The sequence below is a fragment of the Bufo bufo genome, chromosome 10 (genome assembly GCF_905171765.1).
Source record: "Bufo bufo chromosome 10, aBufBuf1.1, whole genome shotgun sequence".
Classification (NCBI taxonomy): Eukaryota; Metazoa; Chordata; class Amphibia; order Anura; family Bufonidae; genus Bufo; species Bufo bufo.
The window spans coordinates 111,890,609-111,915,779 of NC_053398.1; the positions used below are offsets into that span (position 1 = coordinate 111,890,609).

The 25,171-nt window shown below is 48.4% G+C and overlaps 1 protein-coding gene across 4 annotated transcripts in view; it reads right to left on the bottom strand.

Annotated features, from left to right (window-relative positions):
- Nucleotides 1-25,171, bottom strand: part of CHD9 (chromodomain helicase DNA binding protein 9) — a 144,047-nt gene that overhangs the window by 74,722 nt on the left and 44,154 nt on the right. For all 4 annotated transcript variants that reach the window (XM_040409718.1, XM_040409722.1, XM_040409719.1 and 1 more), the window contains 2 exons: nucleotides 11,871-12,208; nucleotides 1,135-1,243 (listed from right to left, as the gene is read on the bottom strand). In XM_040409718.1, the coding sequence (XP_040265652.1) occupies nucleotides 1,135-1,243; nucleotides 11,871-12,208 (447 nt within the window). The remainder of the gene's footprint in view (nucleotides 1-1,134; nucleotides 1,244-11,870; nucleotides 12,209-25,171) is intronic.

A 25,171-nucleotide genomic window follows, 5' to 3' on the forward strand; every position in this document is an offset into this window, starting at 1 on the left:
GCAGCTACGCAATCAATTGGAGGAGGCGAGTTAAAAAAAAAAAATGTTAACCCTCAATTGACCTTGTACTAAGCATTCTGTATTAAAGAATGCTATTATTTTCCCTTATAACCATGTTATAAGGGAAAATAATACAATCTACACAACCATGAACCAAAACCTGAACTTCAGTGAAGAAGTTCGGGTCTGGGTACCACATTCAGTTTTTTATCACGCGCGTGCAAAACGCATTGCACCCGCGCGATAAAAACTGAACAACGGAACGCAATCGCAGTCAAAACTGATTGCAATTGGGTACCTACTCGTGCGGGTTTGCCGCAATGCACCAGAGACGCATCCTGAGCCAAAACGTGACGCCCGTGTGAACCCAGCCTTATTACTTTACATTTCCCATACTTTGTTAGCATCATTCTGTAAATGTCATTTTATTTTTAAAGACGTTAGAAAGATTACATTTTAGAAGCAATTCTTAATTCTTTGCATATAATAAAACATCATTTTTCTCAGCAATGGGGTCACATATGAACATGGGACCAACACAGATGCCTTCAGCTGCCAAGCGCACATGTAACAGGTCTGGTGAGGTATTTGCCCCACGTGCTGGCTGACAGTGGGTACTAACACGCCACTCCAGGGTATTTACATTCATCGCTTGGGCAGTGAACTAATAGGGGAATTGTTTGATGGTCCATAGTCGTTGTGATGGCTTTATGGCGTCAAAAAGAAATTTTGAAACTTTTCAGGGTTTTTATGCTGCTCATGGCACTTTAGCGCTACAGATTTACTATAATCTACTCCAGAAGCTGGTGTATATTATAACGTAAACTCTCCGCCAGCTCATAGCTGGATTTGTTTCCCTGGCACACAGACTGAGAGAAGACGCGCGCCACTTACTAAAGTCCCGTGCCACTTACTAAATTTGGTGCATCTTACTCCAGCACATTTTTTAAAATGAAGACTGGAGATACCTCTTTGCACATGATGCTGTACACGGACTCGCAGGACGCCCCATCCAATAGGTGGCACTAGCGAGATGACCCCCTGGGTGATACCTCTTTGCATATGATGCTGTACAACAAATGGATAATTAAAACGACAACATAAAGAACTCAATACACCCAGGACTGTACACACCTGAGCGTCGTCTTCTTTAAGAGTCTGTGAAGCTGTTTCGGAGTCGGAGATTTCATCTGAGGATTCAATCTTTCGTTTCGGCTTCTTGCCCAGAGTAATAATTAATTTCCTGTTGGAATGAAGAAAACCGAACACTTAGAAATGGCACTATCTGACAAGATCGCTCAGCAGTCTTCTTAGGTTCCTTGGACCATCAACTGTAGAAGCATAAAAGGCATACGGTATATCCTGGTTAACGCATCTACACCGATGGACTATACACGATGGGCGGAGACACACATCGGGAGACGGATTACCAGGATTTTTTAAACAGACAAGCTCATGCAGTTGCTCAACTCAAGAATTTTTAATTTTTTTTCAATTTGGACCCTCCTGACCCGTTTTCACCGTGCAAACCAATCCCTCTGGTTGGTGCCCATCCTGTAGGTAGAACTTCCTGTTGCTGTATCCAACCGAACCCATGATGCACTTCTCCTTTCTCCACAACAGCTGCAACACCGCCCAACTAGTAAAATAGACACTCCCCTATCACTGCCCCCAACAATGCCTAGAGTTTATAGCTCCTCCCACCCAGTTACATAGACACTCCCCATCACTAACCCCAACACCCAGCAAATGTATAGCTCCTCCCACCCCACTAGTTACATAGACGTTCCACATCACTGCCTCTAACGCCCAGCTACTTTATAGCACCTCCCACTGAGCTAGTTACATAGACACTGCCCTATCACAGTTTATAGCACCTCCCACCCAGCTAGTTACATAGACACTGCCCTATCACATTAATAGTTTATAGCTCCTCCCACCCAGCTAGTTACATAGACACTGCCCTATCACATTGTTAGTTTATAGCTCCTCCCACCCAGCTAGTTACATAGACACTGCCCTATCACATTGTTAGTTTATAGCTCCTCCCACCCAGCTAGTTACATAGACACTGCCCTATCACATTAATAGTTTATAGCTCCTCCCACCCAGCTAGTTACATAGACACTGCCCTATCACATTGTTAGTTTATAGCTCCTCCCACCCAGCTAGTTACATAGACACTGCCCTATCACATTGTTAGTTTATAGCTCCTCCCACCCAGCTAGTTACATAGACACTGCCCTATCACATTGTTAGTTTATAGCTCCTTCCACCCAGCTAGTTACATAGACACTGCCCTATAACATTAATAGTTTATAGCTCCTCCCACCCAGCTAGTTACATAGACACTGCCCTATCACATTGTTAGTTTATAGCTCCTCCCACCCAGCTAGTTACATAGACACTGCCTTATCACATTGTTAGTTTATAGCTCCTCCCACCCAGCTAGTTACATAGACAATCCCCTATCACTGCTCCGCCCATGGACATAACATCACAGGAAGTAAGAAAGACCTGCATGGACATGGTCATGTGATCACAGCCCAGAACATGAGATAGGAGCAATAAAGTGACCTTCATAAATTATGTTGATGAGAGTCTGGCCCAATGGGTTTCATATCAGACGCCACATTTATGAAGCCCCCCGACCATAAAAAAAAAACATCAGTGTCTGTTTTGGCTATCTTTGCCCGCTAAGATGCGCTGGGCAAATTCCAATTGGTGTACCCAGGTGTGCCAGTCTTATAGGCACCTGCAAAGCTTTTTCTTTTAGACGCGCTAGAAACCTAACCCTGTGTGTGCAGATACCACAACAAACTGCACAGTATATGTAAGCAGAGCTCCCACTCAATTGCCCACGAAAGACCACACGGAATCGTCCATCTTTCCAGCTAGTGTGGGTGCGAGGCAGCAGGCGTGGTAACACCCACTAGGTTTCGTTTCATACAGCTCCTAGTTGTGTCCGGGGTCTCTCCGTGATTTTTATAAGCCATATTTCCCATTAATAGCCAGTCTGTATTCTTTTCGGGTTCCAAGACCTTCTAGAGGGAAACTATTGTACAAACGAACAGGCGGCATATAAGAAATACAGTCATAATACGTGTGTGAATAGCGCTATATTAGCTTTGTATTCAGGACCTGAACTGAAACACGTATGAATGGGGCCTAAAGGCTATGGACACCTTTGGGGCAATTTTTTATGACTGCATTTTAATCATTTTGGGCTAATATAAATTTCTTTCAATAGGTCTTTATTAAAAATGCTCAGCCGTTTGAGAAAAAAAGGGTTAATAAATCAGTCTGTTTGCAAGCTGTCAGTTCCTATTTTCTTTGAATCCCGCCATCTGACGGCTTATGTGTAGTTTGCATCTCTGATCTCCTGACCTCAAACACTCATTATAGCTCAATTCTTATCAAACTGATAAGAATACAGCTTACATAAGTGTTTAGGAGGTTAGGAGATAAGAGCAACACATGAGCCATCAGATGACAGGATTAGAAGAAAACAGGCTGTAACTGATTGCAAACAGACTGATTTTCTAACCCCTGTAGCTCAGAAATGCCCTAAAATCTTTAATCAAGACCAATTGAAAAAAAATTGTTTTTTTTAGCCTAAAATGAGTAAAATACAATAAAATAAATACCCCTGAAGGTGTACATGGCTTTTAAAGGCCCCTCTGCACACTGGGGGAGGGGGGAAGAAGAGACCATCTAATGTGTATGGGGAAGCTGCCAGTTGATGTCAGGGAGAGAGAGAGGGATCGGACATGATACATTTCAATCAACACCCCATCCTTTTGCCAGATGTGTCTTGCAGCCACTTTCTCCTCCCTCCTCACTGAAAACACTTCCATCCTCAGCCACACTGAGCATGCATGTGCAGGGGGTGTTCAGGAGAGATAGCCAGACGAGCATTTAACTATTGAAGGTATAAGGGCACCTACAAGGGGTTGTCCAGGATAAGCCATCAATATCATACACCCCACACTCCCAATGATCGTTTCTTTGTAGCTCCAGCACCGGAAGTTGGCACAGGAACAACACAGCGCCATCCATTGTGTAGTGGACGGAGCCGGTTACTGCAGTGCTGCTCTCATTCACTACAATGGGATCAGCACTGCAGCATCCAGCTCCACCAACTACACAATGTACAGAGCTGTGTATTTCTGGAGCTGGGGCTATTTCGAAACAGCTGATCGGCGGGGGTACAAGGTGTCAGACCCGCACTGATCTTATATTGATATCTTATCCCCAGGATGACGGACATTCCCTTTAATCCGTGATCCACTGGAGCAAGCCACTAAATAATTGTGGCTCATCTTGGGTCGGCTGTGCTCCAGAGCCGAAATGTAAATCAGCTAGGAGCAGCGCTGCAGTAACCAGCATCTCCACAGTGTAAAGAGCTGCACAGTTTCTGCGCTGGAGCTAATTCGGAACAGCTGATCGGCTTGGGTGCAGGGTGTCGGACCCCCAAAGATCAGATATTGATGGCCTATCCTGAGAATAGGCCAACAGTACAGAAATGCTAGACAACCCTTTAATTTGTGGTCCACTGGCACATTCCTCTGGATACTGTAGGTCATCAGTATCTGATCCGTGGGGGTCCAACACTCGGACCACCACCAATAAGCTGAGAAGGCACTGGTGCTCGCTGTAGCCAGAGGTCGCACGAAATTTTTTGCAGAAGAGTAAAAATACTTCTCTGACCATTTTTGAGGAGTTTTTTTACCCGAGGAGGAGTACGAAAGTTGCAGTATCTCAAATACATAATACATAGGCCTGCACTTGTTCACATCTGCGTTTGGAGCCTCTGTTGCAGATTCCGTCGAAAGACCAGACAAAAAAGCCTTGCATGCAGCACTTTTGTGTCCGGTAAAAAGACAGGATCCCCAACGGATCCCATCATAGTCGGTGGAGTCTGTTCAGCTTCTTCCCTGTGGGGTGACAGGATGAGGGGGGGAGCAGGATCACTAATGGGGTGACAGAAGGAGGGGGGAGCAGGGTCACTAGTGGGGTGACAGGAGAAGGGGGGAAGCAGGGTCAATAGTGGGGTGACAGGAGGAGGGGGGAGCAGAGTCACTAGTGAGGTGACAGGAGGAGGGGGGAGCAGAGTCACTAGTGGGGTGACAGGAGGAGGGGGGAGCAGGGTCACTAGTGGGGTGACAGGAGGAGGGGGGGAGCAGGGTCAATAGTGGGGTGACAGGAGGAGGGGGGGAGCAGGGTCAATAGTGGGGTGACAGGAGGAGGGGGGAGCAGAGTCACTAGTGAGGTGACAGGAGGAGGGGGGAGCAGAGTCACTAGTGGGGTGACAGGAGGAGGGGGGAGCAGAGTCACTAGTGGGGTGACAGGAGGAGGGGGGAGCAGAGTCACTAGTGGGGTGACAGGAGAAGGGGGGAAGCAGGGTCAATAGTGGGGTGACAGGAGAAGGGGGGAAGCAGGGTCACTAGTGGGGTGACAGGAGGAGGGGGGAGCAGGGTCACTAGTGGGGTGACAGGAGGAGGGGGGAGCAGGGTCACTAGTGGGGTGACAGGAGGAGGGGGGAGCAGGGTCACTAGTGGGGTGACAGGAGGAGGGGGGAGCAGGGTCACTAGTGGGGTGACAGGAGGAGGGGGGAGCAGGGTCACTAGTGGGGTGACAGGAGGAGGGGGGAGCAGGGTCACTAGTGGGGTGACAGGAGGAGGGGGGAGCAGGGTCACTAGTGGGGTGACAGGAGGAGGGGGGAGCAGGGTCACTAGTGGGGTGACAGGAGGAGGGGGGAGCAGGGTCACTAGTGGGGTGACAGGAGGAGGGGGGAGCAGGGTCACTAGTGGGGTGACAGGACGAGGGGGGGAGCAGGGTCACTAGTGGGGTGACAGAAGGAGGGGGGAGCAGGGTCACTAGTGGGGTGACAGAAGGAGGGGGGAGCAGGGTCACTAGTGGGGTGACAGAAGGAGGGGGGAGCAGGGTCACTAGTGGGGTGACAGAAGGAGGGGGGAGCAGGGTCACTAGTGGGGTGACAGAAGGAGGGGGGAGCAGGGTCACTAGTGGGGTGACAGAAGGAGGGGGGAGCAGGGTCACTAGTGGGGTGACAGAAGGAGGGGGGAGCAGGGTCACTAGTGGGGTAACAGGAGAAGGGGGGAAGCAGGGTCAATAGTGGGGTGACAGGAGGAGGGGGGAGCAGAGTCACTAGTGGGGTGACAGGAGGAGGGGGGAGCAGAGTCACTAGTGGGGTGACAGAAGGAGGGGGCAGCAGGGTCACCAGTGGGGTGGCAGGACGAGGGGGGAGCAGGGTCACCAGTGGGGTGACAGGACGAGGGGGGAGCAGGGTCACCAGTGGGGTGACAGGACGAGGGGGGGAGCAGGGTCACCAGTGGGGTGACAGAAGGAGGGGGCAGCAGGGTCACCAGTGGGGTGACAGGAAGAGGGGGGAGCAGGGTCACCAGTGGGGTGACAGGAAGAGGGGGGAGCAGAGTCACTAGTGGGCCGACAGGAAGAGGGGGGAGCAGAGTCACTAGTGGGGTGACAGGACGAGGGGGGAGCAGAGTCACTAGTGGGGTGACAGAAGGAGGGGGCAGCAGGGTCACCAGTGGGGTGGCAGGACGAGGGGGGAGCAGAGTCACTAGTGGGGTGACAGGACGAGGGGGGAGCAGAGTCACTAGTGGGCCGACAGGAAGAGGGGGGAGCAGAGTCACTAGTGGGGTGACAGGAGGAGGGGGGAGCAGAGTCACTAGTGGGCCGACAGGAAGAGGGGGGAGCAGGGTCACTAGTGGGGTGACAGGAGGAGGGGGGAGCAAGGTCACCAGGGACCAGTCACATGAGTCTGCGGCTCCTTACCTCTCCAGTGGCCCTGTCATGTTTCCCAAGGTCCTCGGGCAGCGCGCCCCGCTCTCCTTACAACTGCCACCCCGGGAGCCGCCCCTCCTCCTTCCAGCTCCCGCCGGCTTCCCCTGCTGCAGGACCTGTATCGCTCCGGCGTGCGTCTAAACCAACCAATAACAGAGCTCCTTGCTGTAAGGAGCTTTGTTGTTGGTTATTTCGGGCACAGGCCGCATTGCTGCGCCGCCCACAGCGCTCACTGCACTGATGAATGTGGGGGAAAGTCTACGGTGTATTGGTACGCCTTAGACTTTTTCCAGGGAGTAAGCGTCTATGACGCTTGTACAGGCGGTACTGCCACCTCTGGCTGTGGCCTTCTCACAGCTTTCCCTAGGCCAGTGATGACATGTTCATCGGTCACCTGGTCTAGGAGCAGCTCAGCACCATAGAAATCAATGGGGCCGAGCGTGACACTAAGCAATGTACAGCCCTGTACAGTTCACAGGAGCGCCGATGCCTTCTCAAACAGCTGATCCTGCGGGGGTCCTGGGTGTCGGACCTCCCACCGATCAGATCCTGAGGATACGTCATCAGTAAGACCCCCGGCTCACGTCGGGTTGTCAGTGCACCAGCTAGGAACTGCCGTAGATTCCAGGTATAATTTTTGCCAGTTTTTTGGCATAAACTATAATGTACGTGCCAGACCTCCTAGTCCCCATATTACTCGCATGCAAAAAGCTGCAAAGTTTTGCGCAACATTTGACTTGTGCCAAAATGTGTGACTTTGCTACATCAGCAATCTGTATACGAGCATGAAATGAATGGGAGGCATCTCCTTGTTCCTGCAATATCCCGCTATAAAACAAAAGGTGCGCATCTACAGATACATGATCCGCAGTACCCACATCTGTGGTGCCATCGAATGCTGGAGAGCGGCTGCCGCGTACGGCGCCACTCCAGCAGATCTCTCATCCTGCCACCTAATAGCCTCCTGCAACGTCGTGTCAGGCAGGGAAGGGTTAACTCAACGGCTACGAAAAAAGGCATCTTCTGATCCTCGCGGGAAAGACGGGAGATTTAAGGAGGTTAATGACAGGGCTACCCGGTTCTAGGGAAAGCCATCACGGGGAGAGGGCGAGCCCCACGGGCACATTGCAGAATTGATAATTACTGGCTGGGATATGAATCTGAAAAGGCTGCCCGGATACAAGCGGCTGCGCTGAGCCTGCCCTTCCACACGAGAGCAGGGAGGCTGGCGTCACTGTGTAGTCAAGGCAATTAGTTGACATCAATGCAGCGGCTCTGGCACTGCGGGCTGCTGGACTGTGCCCCCCCCCCCCCACCCCCCATCCCAAAGGTATGATCAATCCAACTGCATGGCTGTGTGCGCACAGACGCTCTACAACCTGCCCTCCGCTCTTACACGGGAAGCAATCTACAATACGCCGCCTTAATACAAAGACCGGTACAGCCACCCAGACTATGCTCCCTCCCAAAATATCTGCACCGCCCCATTAACACATTATAATACATTGATTAAATGGGGGGAATGAAAAAGAATTCCCATCGTCCTAGAATAAAGCACACCCGTTCCTGATGCTTTCTTTTATTTTATTTTTTATCTGGTCACATAAATTGCCTTAGGGTCCATTCACACGTCCGTAATTTGGGTCCGCATTCGTTCCGCAATTTGTGGACCCATTCACTTTCAATGGGGCTGGAACGGATGCAAATCCACATTTCCTGGATCTGCATTCATTTTTTCAGGATCCGCATCCGTTTTTTCGGGATCCGCAATTTCGTTCCTGGAAAAAATAGAACATGTCCTATTCTTGTCCGCAATTGCGGACCAGAAAAGGCATTTTCTATTATAGAGTCTGTGATGTGCGGATCCGCAAAACACTTACGGACGTGTGAATGGACCCTTAAAGGGGTTATCCCACGATTAATCTGAAAATCAGACATCACATAGCACATGACAGCCTCTAGAACCAGCCCTGCACCTCACATGGGTCCAGAGATCTCCTCAATCATTGCATGTTGCTCTCCTAAGCAGCCGGTTCAGGGGGTGTGCACTCTCTAAGGGGGCGTGTCCTTTCTACTGCAGCTGGCGGCAGTTGAAGGATGGAACTGAGCATGTGCTTACGCCTCAGTGAGGTGGACAGAGAAATCAGAAAAAGAGCAACCAGCAGGTGGCGCTGTACAGATAGATTTCAGTGAATACCTTAGTGGCTATACAAAAGTTTTAATTACATGCAATTACAAAAGTATTGAGAATATTTTTACATAGCCAAAACGTCACTGGGGGACGGATCAGTTTTCTATTGTGCCATATTGTGTCAGTGAAAACGGAGCCGTCCCCATTGACTTACATTGTGTGTCAGGACTAGGGCTGCACGATATGGGAATTTTGTGCGATTGCGATTAGGGCCCTAAAAATTGCGATAACGATATGCGATGCGATATTTTAAGGGAATTGTGCTAGAGGTCTATTTGCTTGGATTTTCCCATATGAGCCACTGACACGGCTGGGTATGACATAGTTATAGGGGATCTGTGGATGACAGTTATGGGGGATCTGTGGATGATGCACTGTTGTGGGGGATCTGTGGATGATGCTGTGTTATGGGGTGGATCTGTAGAGGACGCCGTTATGGGGTGAATCTGTGGAGGAAGCCGTTATGGGGTGGATATGTGGATGACGCTGTTATGTGGGATGTGTGCTATGACACATAGGGCCATGAGGGGGGGACAGCATAAGACATATAGCATCTTATGCTGGTCCCCCTCATGGCCCTATGTGTCCCCTCATGTGTCCTAAACTGCGCACATAACTGGATTTGTGTGTAAAGTATTTTACTAGTGTGTAAAACAATCTCTCTCCTATTGATAACAGGTCCAGCCTCTGTACTCACTTTCACGATGAATGCACTACAGCGAACAGGAGCGAGCGGACCGGCCGGCGCGTGACTGACGTCACTTAGTAACCCTCCTCCCACTTCAGGAAGCAGGAGCGTTACTATGTGACGTCAGTCACGCGCCGGCCGGCCCGCCCGTCGCTGCAGTGCATTCATCGTGACAGTGAGTACAGAGGCTGGACCTGTTATCAATAGGAGAGAGATTGTTTCACACACTAGTAAAATACTTTACACACAAAGCCAGTTATGTGCGCGGGGCCCCTTCATATAGAATCGCGGCATTTTCGGGTCGGCCAAATCGCCATATCGCATTTGCCGATTATCGCGATTCGATTATTTTTTAGATTTATCGTGCAGCCCTAGTCAGGACGGATCCGTTTGCCTCCGCATCGTCAGGTGGACACCAAAACGCTGCAGGCAGTTTTTTTGGTGTCCGCCTCCAGAGCGGAATGGTGACTGATCGGAGGCAAACTGATGCATTCTGAGCGGATCCTTTTCCATTCAGAATGCATTAGGGCAAAACTGATCCGTTTTGGACCGCTTGTGAGAGCCCTGAACGGATCTCACAAATGGAAACCAAAACGCAAGTGTGAAAATAGCCTAAGCAGTGACTACAGTGGCCAGAGTTACGGAAACGCACAAGCAGGCGGCTCTCCTTCAGTGCATGGGACCTATGCAAACACTGTAGCACAGCAAGTTCCGGAAACCGCGCAGTCTGCTGTGCTATGCTCTTTGCGCTGCTCCCATCTGACATCGGCTGTTTCCGTAACTCCGCCCCTCGGCCGGCAGTTACTCCTATCATGGCCATGGAAATGGCGAGACTGGACAACCCCCTTGAAGAGTATGGTCACATGGGGTGAGTATTACACAGCAGATTTTGCTCCGGATTTGTCGCCGATTTTGCTGTGGACATGCCGCAGGTTTCATCCTTTGCATTGCAAAGGAAGAAAGCCGAGGTAGAAATCGCCGTATAGACTGGAATGCATCGCAGGTCAATTACATCTGCAGATCTCTCGTAAAAAAAAAAAATAAAAAAAAATGAAGGCGTAAACGCAGCCTTAAAAAAACTGGTTCACACCCAGAAAGTGTGCGCTGATGGACAACTGCGAAACTGATCAGATAACTAGCCTGTGTAAATGCAGTCTAAGGGCTCGTATGTATTTTGCAGTCCGCAAAACGCAGATCTGCAAAACAAACAAACAAACAAAAAAAACAGACGACATCTGTGTTGTATCCATTTTTTTGAGGATCCATTGAAACAATGCCTGTTCTTGTCTGCGAAACGGACAAGAATAGGACACGTTTTATTTTATGCGGAACGGATGTGCGGACATACGGAAACGGAATGCACAAGCCTCATTAAAATGAATGGTTCCGTATACGGACATGTAAAAAAGCGGAAGAAAAATACGCTCGTGGGCATGAGCCCTAAGGGTGCATTTACACGACCGTATGTATTTTGCGGTCCGCAAGACGCGGATCTTCAAAAAATACAGATGACATCCGTTTTCTTTTGCGGGCCCCTTGTAACTACATATTCTTGTCCTCAAAACGGACAGGAATGGGACATGTTCTATCTTTTTTGCGAGGCTGCGGAAAGGACTTGCACTTACGGACAGCACACAGAAGGCATCTGTCACGATGGTCAGCAGAAAATGGTCTCAAGCGCCTTTTTCAGTGGTGGTCGTGCCTGCACACTATAGGAAAAAGCGCTGGCATCTCTGGTGGCCGAAACCGTGGGAGCGCACATAGGCTAATGCTTTTTCCTGTAGTGTGCAAGCACGACCACTGCTGCCGAGTCGCAGGGTGGTCGTAACGCGATAGAAACATGAATCCAGCCAGCAAAGGAGGCAATATGGACAATCACAATACATTAGTCAGTGCCTTGTATTAACTTCCTCTACAAGATAAATGCCACTTGCTGAAGGGAGACAACCCCTTTAATGGCTCGTTAAAGGGGTATTTATTGAACATCCACAGGATAGGAGACGTATACCTATGTTGAGGACAGAGGACCCATCCCTTGTCCTCCGAGGTGAAGTGGCTGCCAGCTGAGGCTCCCGTGCAAAAAAATAATTTTTCTTCTACATTTTTCGTCTGTGCGCTATAGGACCATACACATCCATATTTTTTGCAGACTGTACAATCACTTACCCGATTTTCTTCTCTTTAATTTTGGAGGTCAGCCCAGCTTTGGATTTCTTGCTCTCCTTTTCCTTGGGTTTGGACTTTGCTTTTCTTCCCCGCTTCTCCTCCTTACCCTCTGAAGAGGAAACACTAGGGAAGTTCTCGGGGCTCATGACCCGAGGAATGTTCCTCTCGCCCCTCTCCTTGGCTTTGGCAATCGCTTCCGAGATGATCCGATTGGCCTTCTCCTGCTTGCTCTCAGAGTCCGTCTTCTTCTTGGGCCTCTTCTCAGAGGCTGACCTCACCTTGGATTTCGGCAGCTTGTGGTAGGTCCGAGAACCATCAAGCTTTTTGGAGGAGGGAGGCTGGAAAAAAAAAAAAGAAGGCGAATGGCTATTAGTAGGGGACATCGCTAAAGCAGCATTTACCGGCCAACATAATCGGAGACATCAGGCTGGGATTTGGGGTATAGTCACATGCGGCAGAAGTTCCTGTGACTGCAGAAATCTACGCTGCAGAAACAACCCCATTTAGAAGATCTGCCGTGTGTGATTATACCCCAAAATGTGACATACCGCAATTCCTTTTACAATGCCAGTGTACAATACCTCCCTGGGCATCAGGTTAGCGAATCTGGACACTTTTTACTCAATCGTATCACCAACATGTCCTGTAGTGCTGTACACAAGAGGTCACCCGTGTCCTGTCCCCATTGGGGCTCACAAATTCCAAATTAGGCCTCATGCACATGATCCACAAAGTGCAGATAATGTCCATGTGGCATCCGCATTTTTCGTGAAGCCATTGACTTCAATGGGTCCTCTCCGCATGTTCTATGCTTTTGCGGAACCGACCTACGAATCTGGAAAGTACGAGGATCATCCAGGTGCTTTCCGCATCCGCATGTCCGTTCTGCAAGAGACTTTCCAGCAAGCTGGACAGTGTCACCATAAGGGGCTGTTCACACAGAGGCCTTTGACTGCCGCCAGCAGGCGCAAAGAATCCGCCTCCCATTGTTTTAATGCTGGAACAGAATCTGCCCCATGTAAACATCGGTTAAGACGCCGATGACAGATGTTCCTCAGATGTGTCTGATACCACACACAGTCCTGCACCTACTGGTCCAATATAACAGCGCCTGCAGTCCTCCATGTGCCGTCGGACTAAGGATTTGACTGGCCATAGACTCTACAGGGAACCTTCCCAGTGGGCCGGTGCCCCGGGAGCCACCCTAGCCCTCCTTACACCGCCGGCCACGTACATAAGGATCCGATAATCTCTGCATTAATGAATGCTAGGTACCTATGCAGGCAGCTGCGGGTGCCCTCTTGAATTAAAGTCCTCACGACAGTGATACAGCAGAATACTGCAACGGGGCGGCAGTATTTTGTGCTGCATTGTTTCAGCTACGGCGGTATTTCGGGCTGCAGTACGGTACTACTGTCCCTGCCTACTTGTATTGCCCCACCTACAACATGGGGCCAGTTTTAGGTTTTTACCCAAGGCCACTTAAAAAAGGGGTTGTCCCCCATATGCCCGGGCCCCTCACAATGAATATACTTACCTGAATCCCCGCAGCTGCTTCTCCCCATGCGCGGACGAAAAGATCCGGTGCCGGGGGGGGAGCAGCCAATGGTAGATTGGGACGAAACTCCCTCAATGCTAGATAGGCTCACCCCCGTCTGCCATTGGATGCTCCCTCCCGAATGGTTTCATTTGCGCACAGGGAGAAGCAGCTGCGGCGGTGTGGGGACCAGGAGCGGCGCGGGGAGCCAGATACGTATATTCAGTGTGAGGGGCCCGGGCATACGGGGGACATTTTTTAGTCTCCGATAACCCCTTTAAGTTACCAGTCCAGCCCTGGAGTAATGTGTACAGTTCTGGGCTCCTGTAAACAAGGCAGACATAGCAGAGCTGGAGAAGGTCCAGAGGAGGGCAACTAAAGTAATAACTGGAATGGGGCAACTACAGTACCCTGAAAGATTATCAAAATTAGGGTTATTCACTTAAGAGGGGAGATCTAATAATTATGTATAAATATCAGGGGTCAGTACAGAGATCTCTCCCCTCATCTAGTTATCCCCAGGACTGTGACTGTGACGAGGGGACATCCTCTGCGTCTGGAGGAAAGAAGGTTTGTACACAAACATAGAAGAGGATTCTTTACGGTAAGAGCAGTGAGACTATGGAACTCTCTGCCTGAGGAGGTGGTGATGGTGAGTACAATAAAGGAATTCAAGAGGGGCCTGGATGTATTTCTGGAGTGTAATAATATTACAGGTTAGGGCAGCGGTCCCCAACCGCCGGGCCGCGGCCCAGGACGTGGAAGATTGTTAGCCGGGCCGCGGCGATCAGGGCAGTCTTTAACTCTGTACTAATGAAGCGCTTCCATTAGGGAAGCGCTTCATTAGTACAGAAGGACCAGGGAGCGGTGAAGGATCTGTACTCACCACTTCCTGGTCCTCGGCTCGGCTATCGGCTGTGCAGGGCTGCGCACAGCGTGAGGTCTCTCTGTGACCTCACGCTGTGCGCCGCTATACACAGCCAGCCGACAGCAGAATGAAGAGGATCGCAATGGTGACCAGGAGCAGGAGAGGTAAGTGTTTTTTTATTTTATTTTATTTGCACTGCTGGCTGACCTGGGGGGCTTATGGGCTGACATGGGGGGCTTATGGGCTGGCTGACATGAGGAGCTAATGGGGACTTATGGCTGACATGAGGGGCTAATGGGGGGCTTATGGCTGACATGAAGGGCTAATGGGGGGCTTATGGCTGACATGAGGGGCTAATGGGGGGCTTATGGCTGACATGAAGGGCTAATGGGGGCTTATGGCTGACATGAGGGGCTAATGGGGGGCTTATGGCTGACATGAAGGGCTAATGGGGGCTTATGGCTGACATGGGGGGCTTATGGCTGACATGAGGGGCTAATGGGGGGCTTATGGCTGACATGGGGGGCTTATGGCTGACATGAGGGGCTATGGGGGGCTTATGGCTGACATTGGGGGGGGGGGGGGGTTTATGGCTGACATTGGGGGGGGTGTATGGCTGACATTGGGGGCTGATGGATGGCTAAAGGTTTGGTGGTTGATCTGAGCCATTGGGGGTCCGATTGCTGGTCTGACCTGAGGTGTAATGAAAAATATTTTTTTCTTATTGTTCTCCTCTAAAACCTAGGTGCATCTTATAGGGCGAAAAATACGGTACAGTGCAGCAGAGACCAGTGCAGCAGAGACCAGTGCAGCAGAGACCATAGTCAGTTTATATAGTCATTATATAGTGTTATATATTTTAATATGCACCTTTTGTGTTTTGTTATGCGCGTGAATCAGTTGGTCCCGCCCACCCCCTAAGCCCCCCCAGAACTCCGCCCCCTTCCCCCCCCCAACCGGTCCCTGGGAAAATGGTCTTGCATGAAACCGGTCCTTGGTGCAAAAAAGGTTGGGGACCACTGGGTTAGGGGGCATTCAGGCGACCGTATTTACTGTCTGCACCCGGTTTGCATTTTTTGCGCGGACCCATTCATTTCAATAGGACTGCAAAAGCTGCGGACACCACATAGTCTTCTGTCCACATCCCAGCAAAAAAATATATAAAACAGGTCCTATTCTTGTCCGTTCTGTAGACAATAATAGACATTTCTAACAAAGGGTGGGATGCACATGACCGGTATCTGTGTTTTGCGGATCTGCAATTTGCAGGAGGGAATTTTTTTCCCCTAAGAGAAGGAAGATTGCCTTCTACCTTATGTTTTTTTTTTGTCTTCCCCTGGATCAATTTTGGAAGATAATTGGGGCACGTTTATCAAACTGGGGTAAAGTAGAACTGGCTTAGTTGCCCATAGCAACCAATCAGATTCCACCTTTCATTTTTCACAGCAACTTTGGAAAATGAAAGGTGGAATCTGATTGGTTGCTACAGTTCTTTACACCAGTTTGATAAATGACCTCAAATGTCTGAACTGGGCCTTACAAACAACACGCCATCATTCTGGCATTCATGCCTTGGTGCACATTTATGAAGTGTTTGAGACCCTTTTTCCACCTCATCCAACCAGTGTGGTGTAGCTCAGCATGAAAGGGATGTGACGGATTTAGATGCGACAATATGTGCACACAATTCTGCCATAAAGTAAGCCACCTGATAGGAGGTGTAAAGGGGCACCAGATGTACCAGCCAGCACCAGCCACTCTGATACATCTGGAGCAGTTTTAGATTGTCTAGTCCTAGTTGACACTGTAAATCTTAGCAAGTCTGCTATACTGGCACAGATTTACTAATCCTATAGATGGTGTAAGTTTTGACCAGCTGCCTGGACCTGCGCCACAACTGACTTAGTTTATCAAAAAGAAAAACTGACTTAGTTTATCAAAAAGAAAAACTGACTTAGTTTATCAAAAAGAAAAACAGAGTTTTTCTTTTTGATAAACTAAGTCAGTTTTTCTTTTTGATAAACTAAGTCAGTTTTTCTTTTTGATAAACTAAGTCAGTTTTTCTTTTTGATAAACTAAGTCAGTTTTTCTTTTTGATAAACTAAGTCAGTTTTTCTTTTTGATAAACTAAGTCAGTTTTTCTTTTTTGATAAACTAAGTCAGTTTTTCTTTTTGATAAACTAAGTGACAGTTTATCAAAAAGAAAAACTGACTTAGGCCTCATGCACACGACTGTACGTTTTTTGCAGTCCACAAAAAAAACGGATGACGTCCGTGTGGATTCTGTATTTTGCAGAATGTAACAGCTGGCCCCTAATAGAACTGTACTATCCTTGTCCGTAATGCGAACAATAATAGGATATGTTCTATTTTTTTTGCGGAATGGAAATACGGACATACGGAAAGCACACGGAGTACCTTTGTTTTTTTTTTGCGGACCCATTGAAATGAATGGTTCCGCATATAGTCCTTAAAAAAAAAAAAAGGAACGGACAAGGAAAGAAAATAAGTTCGTGTGCATGAGGCCTTAATCAAAAGAAAAACTGACTTAGTTTATCGCTCATTTGGAAAATATAAGTATTAATCTGATTGGTTCCTATAGACAACTAAGCCAGTTTTTCTTCACACCAATACTTTAGTGCAAAAGTAACAAAATGGGCCCCCACAGACCCTGGGATACAACTAATGACTCTGGCAATAGATCTGTAGAATTCCCTGATCCCTATGGATAACACGATAATTTAATGATATTAATATACATGCCATAATTGAATGGAACGGAAAGGTCAGTAAAGACGGAACGGAGGCCGTGCCAAGAACGTCAAGTCATTTCTTATTAAAAATGTAAGCCGTTTGGTTAAACTGACTGCCTCGATATAACGGCTTTTCCCTACCATCCTACACTCCTGGTTTATTATATTATTTCAGTCAATATCTGCATTCCCCACCCAAACGCACCACCTTGTACGGAGCGGGAGGGGGATGGAGGCTATTAAAACCATTAATCCACAATTTTATATCGAGGCCTCGTTGTGTAAACTGAAGTAAATCTGCCGCATTCCCCACCACTTCTAGATTAAAACCATTCATTTACAAATCGTATTGCAAAAATTGCATTGCAAATATCCGCGCTCGCATCCATTCCGAGCCTCGGAGGCCGATAAATCACGGAGCAGCATGTGCCAGCGCTCGGCAAGTTTATTACAGCAGCAGGCGCCTACGTGAAACAGGGATAATGTAAGTGCCAGCCGCAGTCTCAGGACTACGAGATAGATCGACGCGCAGGTGCTCTGCGGTCCTACAGCGACGTGCAAGCATCCGGAAAATCGTCACCTGCCCAACTGTATAGGAAAATATACTACTGGCACCTGTACTAGTGGCTACGGCAGATCGCCAAAAATTCTACCAACCAGGAAAGTGATCAGTCGAACAATCTCCATTTCGAAGGCTCATTGCCCCATGGGAAGGTAGCAAGCGACCAGATGAAAAATGAGCAAAAACGTCTGATCGCGCGTTTTATGTTCACGGAAAAACGATCTCTTGCTGACATTTAAACTGGATGTGCTGCCGACATTAAAGGGGTTGTCCGAATGTTTAATACTGGTGACCTATCCTCTAGATAGGTGATCAGTATTAGATCGGTGGGGGGGTCCGACACCCGTGACCCCGCAGATCAGCTGTTTGAAGAGAACGCTGCGGCCTCTTCCTAGACCTGTGACTTCTCATTCATCGGTCACATGGCCTAAACACGGCTCAAACCCAAAGAGGAGGCTGCGGCGCTCACCTTTAAGGCCACATGCACACAGTGGGTATTAGGCCCCATTCACATGTCCGCAATTCTGTTCCGCATTTTGCGGAATGGAATTGCGGACCCATTCATTTCTATGGGGACGCACGATGTGTGGCCCCGGCTCCGGAAATGCGGACCCGCACTTCCGGGTCCGCATTTCCGTTCCCAAAAAAAAATAGAACATGTTCTATTCTTTTTCGCAATTGCGGACAAGAATAGGCATGTTCTATTAGTGCCAGCGATGTGAGGTCCGCAAAATGCGAAACGCACATAGCCGCTGTCCGCGTTTTGCGGATCCGCAAAACACACTACTGACTTGTGAATGGACCCTAATGCATGGATTTTTGCGCAGAAAATCCACAGTGTAAGGGTTCACTCACACGACAGCGGTTTTGCTCCGCATCCAATCCGCATTTTTTGCGGATCAGATGTGGACCCATTCGTTTCAATGTGGGAGCAAAAGATGAGGACAGCACAACATGTGCTGTCCGCACCCTTATGTCCGTTTTGCTGCCCCGCAAAAATATACAACATGTCCTAGACCGATCTAACAGAAGGCAGGAGGTATCGTTCCGCATGGCCTGTATCCATGTTTTGCGGATCCGCAATTTGCGGACCGCAAAAATGGCAATGGCTGTGTGAATGAGCCCTAATACAGCACCAGCTAAGTAGATGAGATTTTTAAAATCACATGTACACGGTGTGGACGTTTTCCACATGGACACTGACCTGCGGTACAGTCTTCGATACCTGCAGCATGTCAATAGTTTGTGCGGATTTCACCCTTTGCAAAATCCATGCAGATTTTGGTGCTAATTTGGTTTAGAAATGCAGCAAAATCTGCCAATCAGGTGTTTGAGGAAGCCGCAGAACTCACCGGAGGTCTGGTCAGCGCCGCTGCCTCCTCACACATTACCAAGCATAGCTCCATCCATTGGATAGTGGTTGTGCTTGGTATTGCAGCACAGCGCCATTCATTTCAATGGGACTGAGCTGTGCCTAAGTCATGTGACCGACGAACTTGACGTCACAGGCCTAGATTAAGGCCAAAGCACTCAAAGAGCAACGGGCCTCTTTATACAACTGACTGGCGGGGTGCTCAGAGTCAGACCCTAGAACACCCCTTTAAATGAAACAAACTGCCTTTATTATGGAACCAAGAATCTACTACTACAAAGATGAACCTACATGCCCAGTGATTCTAACTAACTGCACACAAAAGTCTAAGGCTGGGTTCACACGGGCGTTGCGGGAAAATGTGCGGGTGCGTTGCGGGAACACCCGCGATTTTTCCGCGCGAGTGCAAAACATTGTAATGCATTTTGCACTCGCGTGAGAAAAATCGCGCATGTTTGGTACCCAAACTTCTTCACAGAAGTTCGGGCTTGGGATCAGTGTTCTGTAGATTGTATTATTTCCCCTTATAACATAGTTATAAGGGAAAATAATAGCATTCTGAATACAGACTGCATAGTAAACTAGCGCTGGAGGGGTTAAAAAAAAATATAATAATTTAACTCACCTTAGTCCACTTGATCGCGGCCCGACATCTCCTTCTGTCTCCTTTGCTGAATAGGACCTGTGGTGAGCATTAATTACAGGTAAAGGACCTGTGGTGACGTCACTCCGGTCATCACATGATCCATCACCATGGTAAAAGATCATGTGATGGATCATGTGATGACCGGAGTGACGTCACCACAGGTCCTTTACCTGTAATTAATGCTCACCACAGGTCCTGTTCAGCAAAGGAGACAGAAGGAGATGCAGGGCCGCGATCAAGTGGACTAAGGTAAGTTAAATTATTTATTTTTTTAAATTTAACCCCTCCAGCGCTAGTTTACTAAGCATTCTGTCTTCAGAATGCTATTATTTTCCCTTATAACTATGTTAGAAGGGAAAATAATAATGATCGGGTCCCCATCCCGATCGTCTCCTAGCAACCGTGTGTGAAAATCGCACCGCATCCGCACTTGCTTGCGGATGCTTGCGATTTTCACGCAACCCCATTCACTTCTATGGGGCCTGCTTAGCGTGAAAAACGCAGAATATAGAGCATGCTGCGATTTTCACGCAACGCACAAGTGATGCGTGAAAATCACCGCTCATCTGAACAGCCCCATAGAAATGAATGGGTCGGGATTCAGTGCGGGTGCAATACGTTCACCTACCGCATTGCACCCGCGCGGAAATCTCGCCCGTGTGAACGCAGCCTTAGAAATACTAATAGAAGGTTTCTTACAAATCAGTCAACTAGTGCAACTAAAGAAGGGGCGGGAGTTGAAATTATTTTTTTTTTTAAAAAGGACAGCAAATAAGCTTTCTTTCCAAAAAGATAAAAAAAGCCGAGCCTCTTATGCCGCCAGATGTAAGGTAGATGTGCTGTAAGTCAATGCTCAACCTTTTAAACAGGCCTTGAGACAAAACTTAGGATTGCAGCTAAGCCAGTACCTCATCTGCAGGTGGCTGTTTTAGGCCGATTGCCCCTAATCAACGCAGAGCAGAAACAACTGTCTTAAAGGGGTATTCCAGATGGTTAACATTATCCACAGGATAGGGGATAACCATCAGATCGGTGAGGGTCCTACCACTGAGACCCCCACCGATCACAAGAATGGGGCCCCGTACCCCCTGCAGCTAAAGACAGGAGTGGCCGATTGCACATGCGTGCGGCTGCTCCACTCATTTCTCCGGGCGTTCCGGAGATAGCCGGGCACTGTACTCGGCTATCTCCGGAACCCCATTTTAATTGGGGGAAAGCTGCTTCCAGACACGTCTGGTGTCAGCTTATTCAATTCACCAGACCCCTTTCTCCCCACATCGGGAGTCGGAAGCTCCTCATACACAAAAGATGTCGGCAATTCCTAGGTCAGGTTCAGTAGACAAAGGGCAGCTCGGTGGCTCAGTGGTTAGCACTGGTGCCTTGCAACGCTGGGGTTCTAGGGTCGAATATGACCAAGGACAATATATGGAGTTTGTATGTTCTCCCCGTGTTTTCGTGGGTTTCCTCCGGTTTCCTCCCACACCCCAAAGACATACTGATAAGGACCTTAGATTGTGAGCCCCATTGTGGACAGCGTCATGATAATGACTGTAAAGCGCTGCGGAATATGTCAGCGCTATATAAGGGCTCATGCACACAAAAAAAAAAAATTTCCGTTCCATTTTTTTTTTTTACAGGTCCATATGCGGGACCGTTCCCATCAATGGAGCTAGGGAAAAAAAAAGGAAACGACTCCATGTGTATTCAGCGTTCGTTCTGCAAAAAACATAGAACATGTACTATTCTTGTCCGTCTTGTGGACAAGGACAGGCACTGTTACAATGGATCCACAAAAACAAAACAAAACAAAACAAAAACGGGTGCAACTCGGACGTCATCCTTTTTTTTTGGTGGATCTGTGTTTTGCGGACTGCAAAATACATACGGTCGTGTGCATGAGCCCTAAGTGCGTAAGGCCAGGTTCAACTCACCGTTTCGTTTTGTCGCTGCACAACAAATCTTGCACAGGCAATTTTACAGTGACCTATACGTCGAAGTGACCGGTGAACGCAACGTCACTGACCTAGGACGAGGCCACCTCACTCCCCTGAGCACCGCGGCCTCTTCCTACAGCCAATAGACGCGGTACCAGGAGTCGGATCCTCGCTGATCCGATATTGATGACCAATCCCGAGGATAGGCCATCAATATTAAAATCTCAGAGACAATCCCTTTAAAAAAAAATTAAAAAAATTTAATAATAAACATATATACTGTAATATATACTGTAATGAGAGACTTCCTGAATAACCCGCGCTGCACACAGGGTCATTTATCAGGCCCCCGACGCCCCCCAGATTGGCGCGGCGGCCCTCTGTTACCACTCCGCCTATTTGAAGACGTCACATACATCGCACTTGTGTCATCAACATAAGACCTGTTCAAGTTGTCCTAACGATCTTAAAAAGAAAAAAAAAAACTTTTGGAAAACTTTCAAAATTTCGATCCTAATAACCTGGCGTGACCTCTGCTTCCCGCGGTTGACATTTTCACGTAGGTGCCATACAGCAACGTCAGGGGAAGTTTTTTGTTTTATTTTTAAATAAGCGCTCCCCTTCCCGACGCGAGAGAAGCGGCACGTGTTCCTTCAGAGCTGTCAGCGGTGTGACAGCTGAATGGAAGATCCCATCAGGAAGTGGTGGTCCACCTATACACCCCCCCCCCCACCTTTCCCGCTTACGTGAGGCAGTGAGATACAGGAGGCCGTTCTGATCTACATGCTGGAAGGTTATACAAAGCCGTACGGACTAGGCGTACACACCCACGCGCCGATATACAGGTTACGTGCTGCACTCCCTGGGATCGGAGCCCTGTTTATCCTGCAGCGCGACCGTCCCCGACATCCCTCCACTCCCCACGGAGAAAGCGGAACGTGTGAAAGCACGATTAACGGCCACGTCCGCAATCGACAGATCACACAAAGACATGCAAGCCCATATAAATTTTTTTTTTTTTTTAAAAACTACCTAAATCCACCCCCCCATCCCATTAATGGGGGGGGGGGGGGGCCGGATTTAGAAAATCCCTCTTTGCACTCTCACCTAGCACTGGGCTCCCATGGGCAGTCGACGGGGATATCCACAAGCATCCTGACTCCCTAAGGCACTGTGTACCACGGAGTCCTGCGGCAAGGATAAGAAGAGCGCGCTGCTCCGTCTCGGATGCTGCGGTTAAAGGGCCTGCAGCCTGAGGACTACGGCAGGCACCACCGGCTTAAGATGGCGATGGAGCAAGGCCAGTTCCAAGGGAGGTTATGCAGCCCCCCTCCTCTCTCACGCTCATTCAGCCTCTCACTTACCCTTCCTCTTGGCCTCTTCGCTGAAGACATTCTTAATCTCCAAGGATTTTTTTTTTTTTTCCTCCCTGCACCCCCCCCTCCTTCCAAAACTCAACCCCCCCACCGCCACAAAAAGAGCCCTCAAAAGCCAGAGAGAATCCGGCTTCTCCCGTTCAGGAGCCTCAACCTTACACAGCAACTATACATTGTGTATCCTGAATGTTATTATATTTTTTTCTTCCTCCTGATGAAGCTGGAAAGGGGGGGGGGGGGGGGGGATGGAAGGAAGGAGGGAGAGGGGGGGATACCGCTCCGTGTCTGGGTATAGACAGAAGCTACGAATAAAACCAGATAGAAAAAAAAAAAGCAAGAGAAAAAAAAATAAAAAAATGAAAGCTCCGTAGCATCAAAATGCATCAGCATGAATATTAAAGAGGACGATAAAAAAAAAAAAAAAAAATGCATATACACAGAGCACAGTACAACGTCAGCAGCCAGCAGAGGGCGCCGAGCAGCATATTTCTATTCTGCTAGGATCAGAAGATTAACTCCTTCACTACCACAGCCCTATAGAAGCTGAAATAAACCAAAAATAGAATAAAAAACCATATACATACGGTTATACATTTAGGGTGGGTTCACATCATGTTTTTGCCATCCATTTAACTTATACAAAAAAAACGTATGTGGTAACGGGTGACTCAGCCTGATGACATTGTAAAAAAAAAAAAAAAGTTAACATTTTTTACTCTGCAAAGATAAATGCGTGGTGTTCTACGCTTTTGTATCCTTCCCCCCCCCCCACCCCCACCCGACGTATCCGTTAAACAGATGTCAAAAATGTGAACCCACCCTTAGGCCTCTTGTGCGCCCTGTGGCCGCAATGTACGAACACCCACCGAGGGCAGCCGCAGCGGATCGCGGATCACGGACCCATTCAATTTAATGGGTCCGCAATCCCGCAAAAAGATAGAACATGTCCTATCTTTTTGCGTGAACGGAAGTACGGGACGAAACCCCATGGAAGCGCTCCGTAGTGCTTCCGTAGGGTTCCGTTCCGTGCTTCCATTCCGCATCTCCGGATTTGCGGACCCATTGAAGTGAACGGGTCTGCGTCCGTGATGCGGAATGCACACGGAACGGTGCCCGTGTATTGCGGATCGGCAAATGTGGTCCGCAATACGGCCGCGGAGCGCACACGTGGGCAATAAGCCTTATACTGTATGTTTGGCACTCATGGTAATGACATCCGACCTTCTACCCCTGGGAAGCTAGCGATCTAATCACCTGATTTATTTTATAGGGGGTCATAGAGACCATCAGTCTGTTCTGGAGAAAATGGCGAGCAAATGTCAAGGCTGTAAATTAGGGCGCATTCACGCGACCGTATGTAATTTTGCAGCCCGAAAAAACCCGGATCTGCAAACAATAAAAAATACGGATGACGTCCATGTTGCAATTTTTTTTGCGGACCCATTGTAACAATGCCTGTTCTTGTCCAGAAAACGGACAAGAACAGGATATGTTCTATATCTTTTGCAGGACTGCGAAACGGACATACGGATGTGGCCAGCACTCTGTGTGCTGTCCATTATTATTATTTTTTTTAGGAGGACCAATAGAAATGAATGGGTCTGTGTGCGAATTGGATGCCGACCAAAAACACGTTCGTGTGAATGGGGCCTTACTGTTGTTGGAGCTAGTTTACAGCACACGGACATCATAGAGGTGGTTTCATCATTCAGAGCCCCCCCCCCCCCCCCCTTCCATTCCCTTTCCTCAAGGCTGCCCATTATATCTACCCATCTCAATAAGAAGAGAAAACCTTCCGATGTACAGTGCCTTGCAAAAGTATTCACCCCCTTGACTTTTTTCGTTTTTTGTTACATTACAGCCTTAAGTTCAATGTTTTGTTAATCTGAATTGTATGTGACGGATCAGAACACAATAGTCTAAGTTGGTGAAGTGAAATGAGAAAAGTATATGAATAAAACTATTGTTTAGAAATAGAAAACAGAAAATTGTCCTGTGCGTATGTATTCACCCCCTTTGTTAGGAAGCCCATATAAAGCTCTGGTGCAACCGATTACCTTCAGAAGTCACATAATTAGTGACATGATGTCCACCTATGTGCAATATAAGTGTCACATGATCTGTCATTACATATTCACACCTTTTTTGAAAGGCCCCAGAGGCTCCAACACCTAAGCAAGAGGCATCACTAACCAAACACTGCCATGAAGACCAAGGAACTCTCCAAACAAGTAAGAGACAATGTTGTTGAGA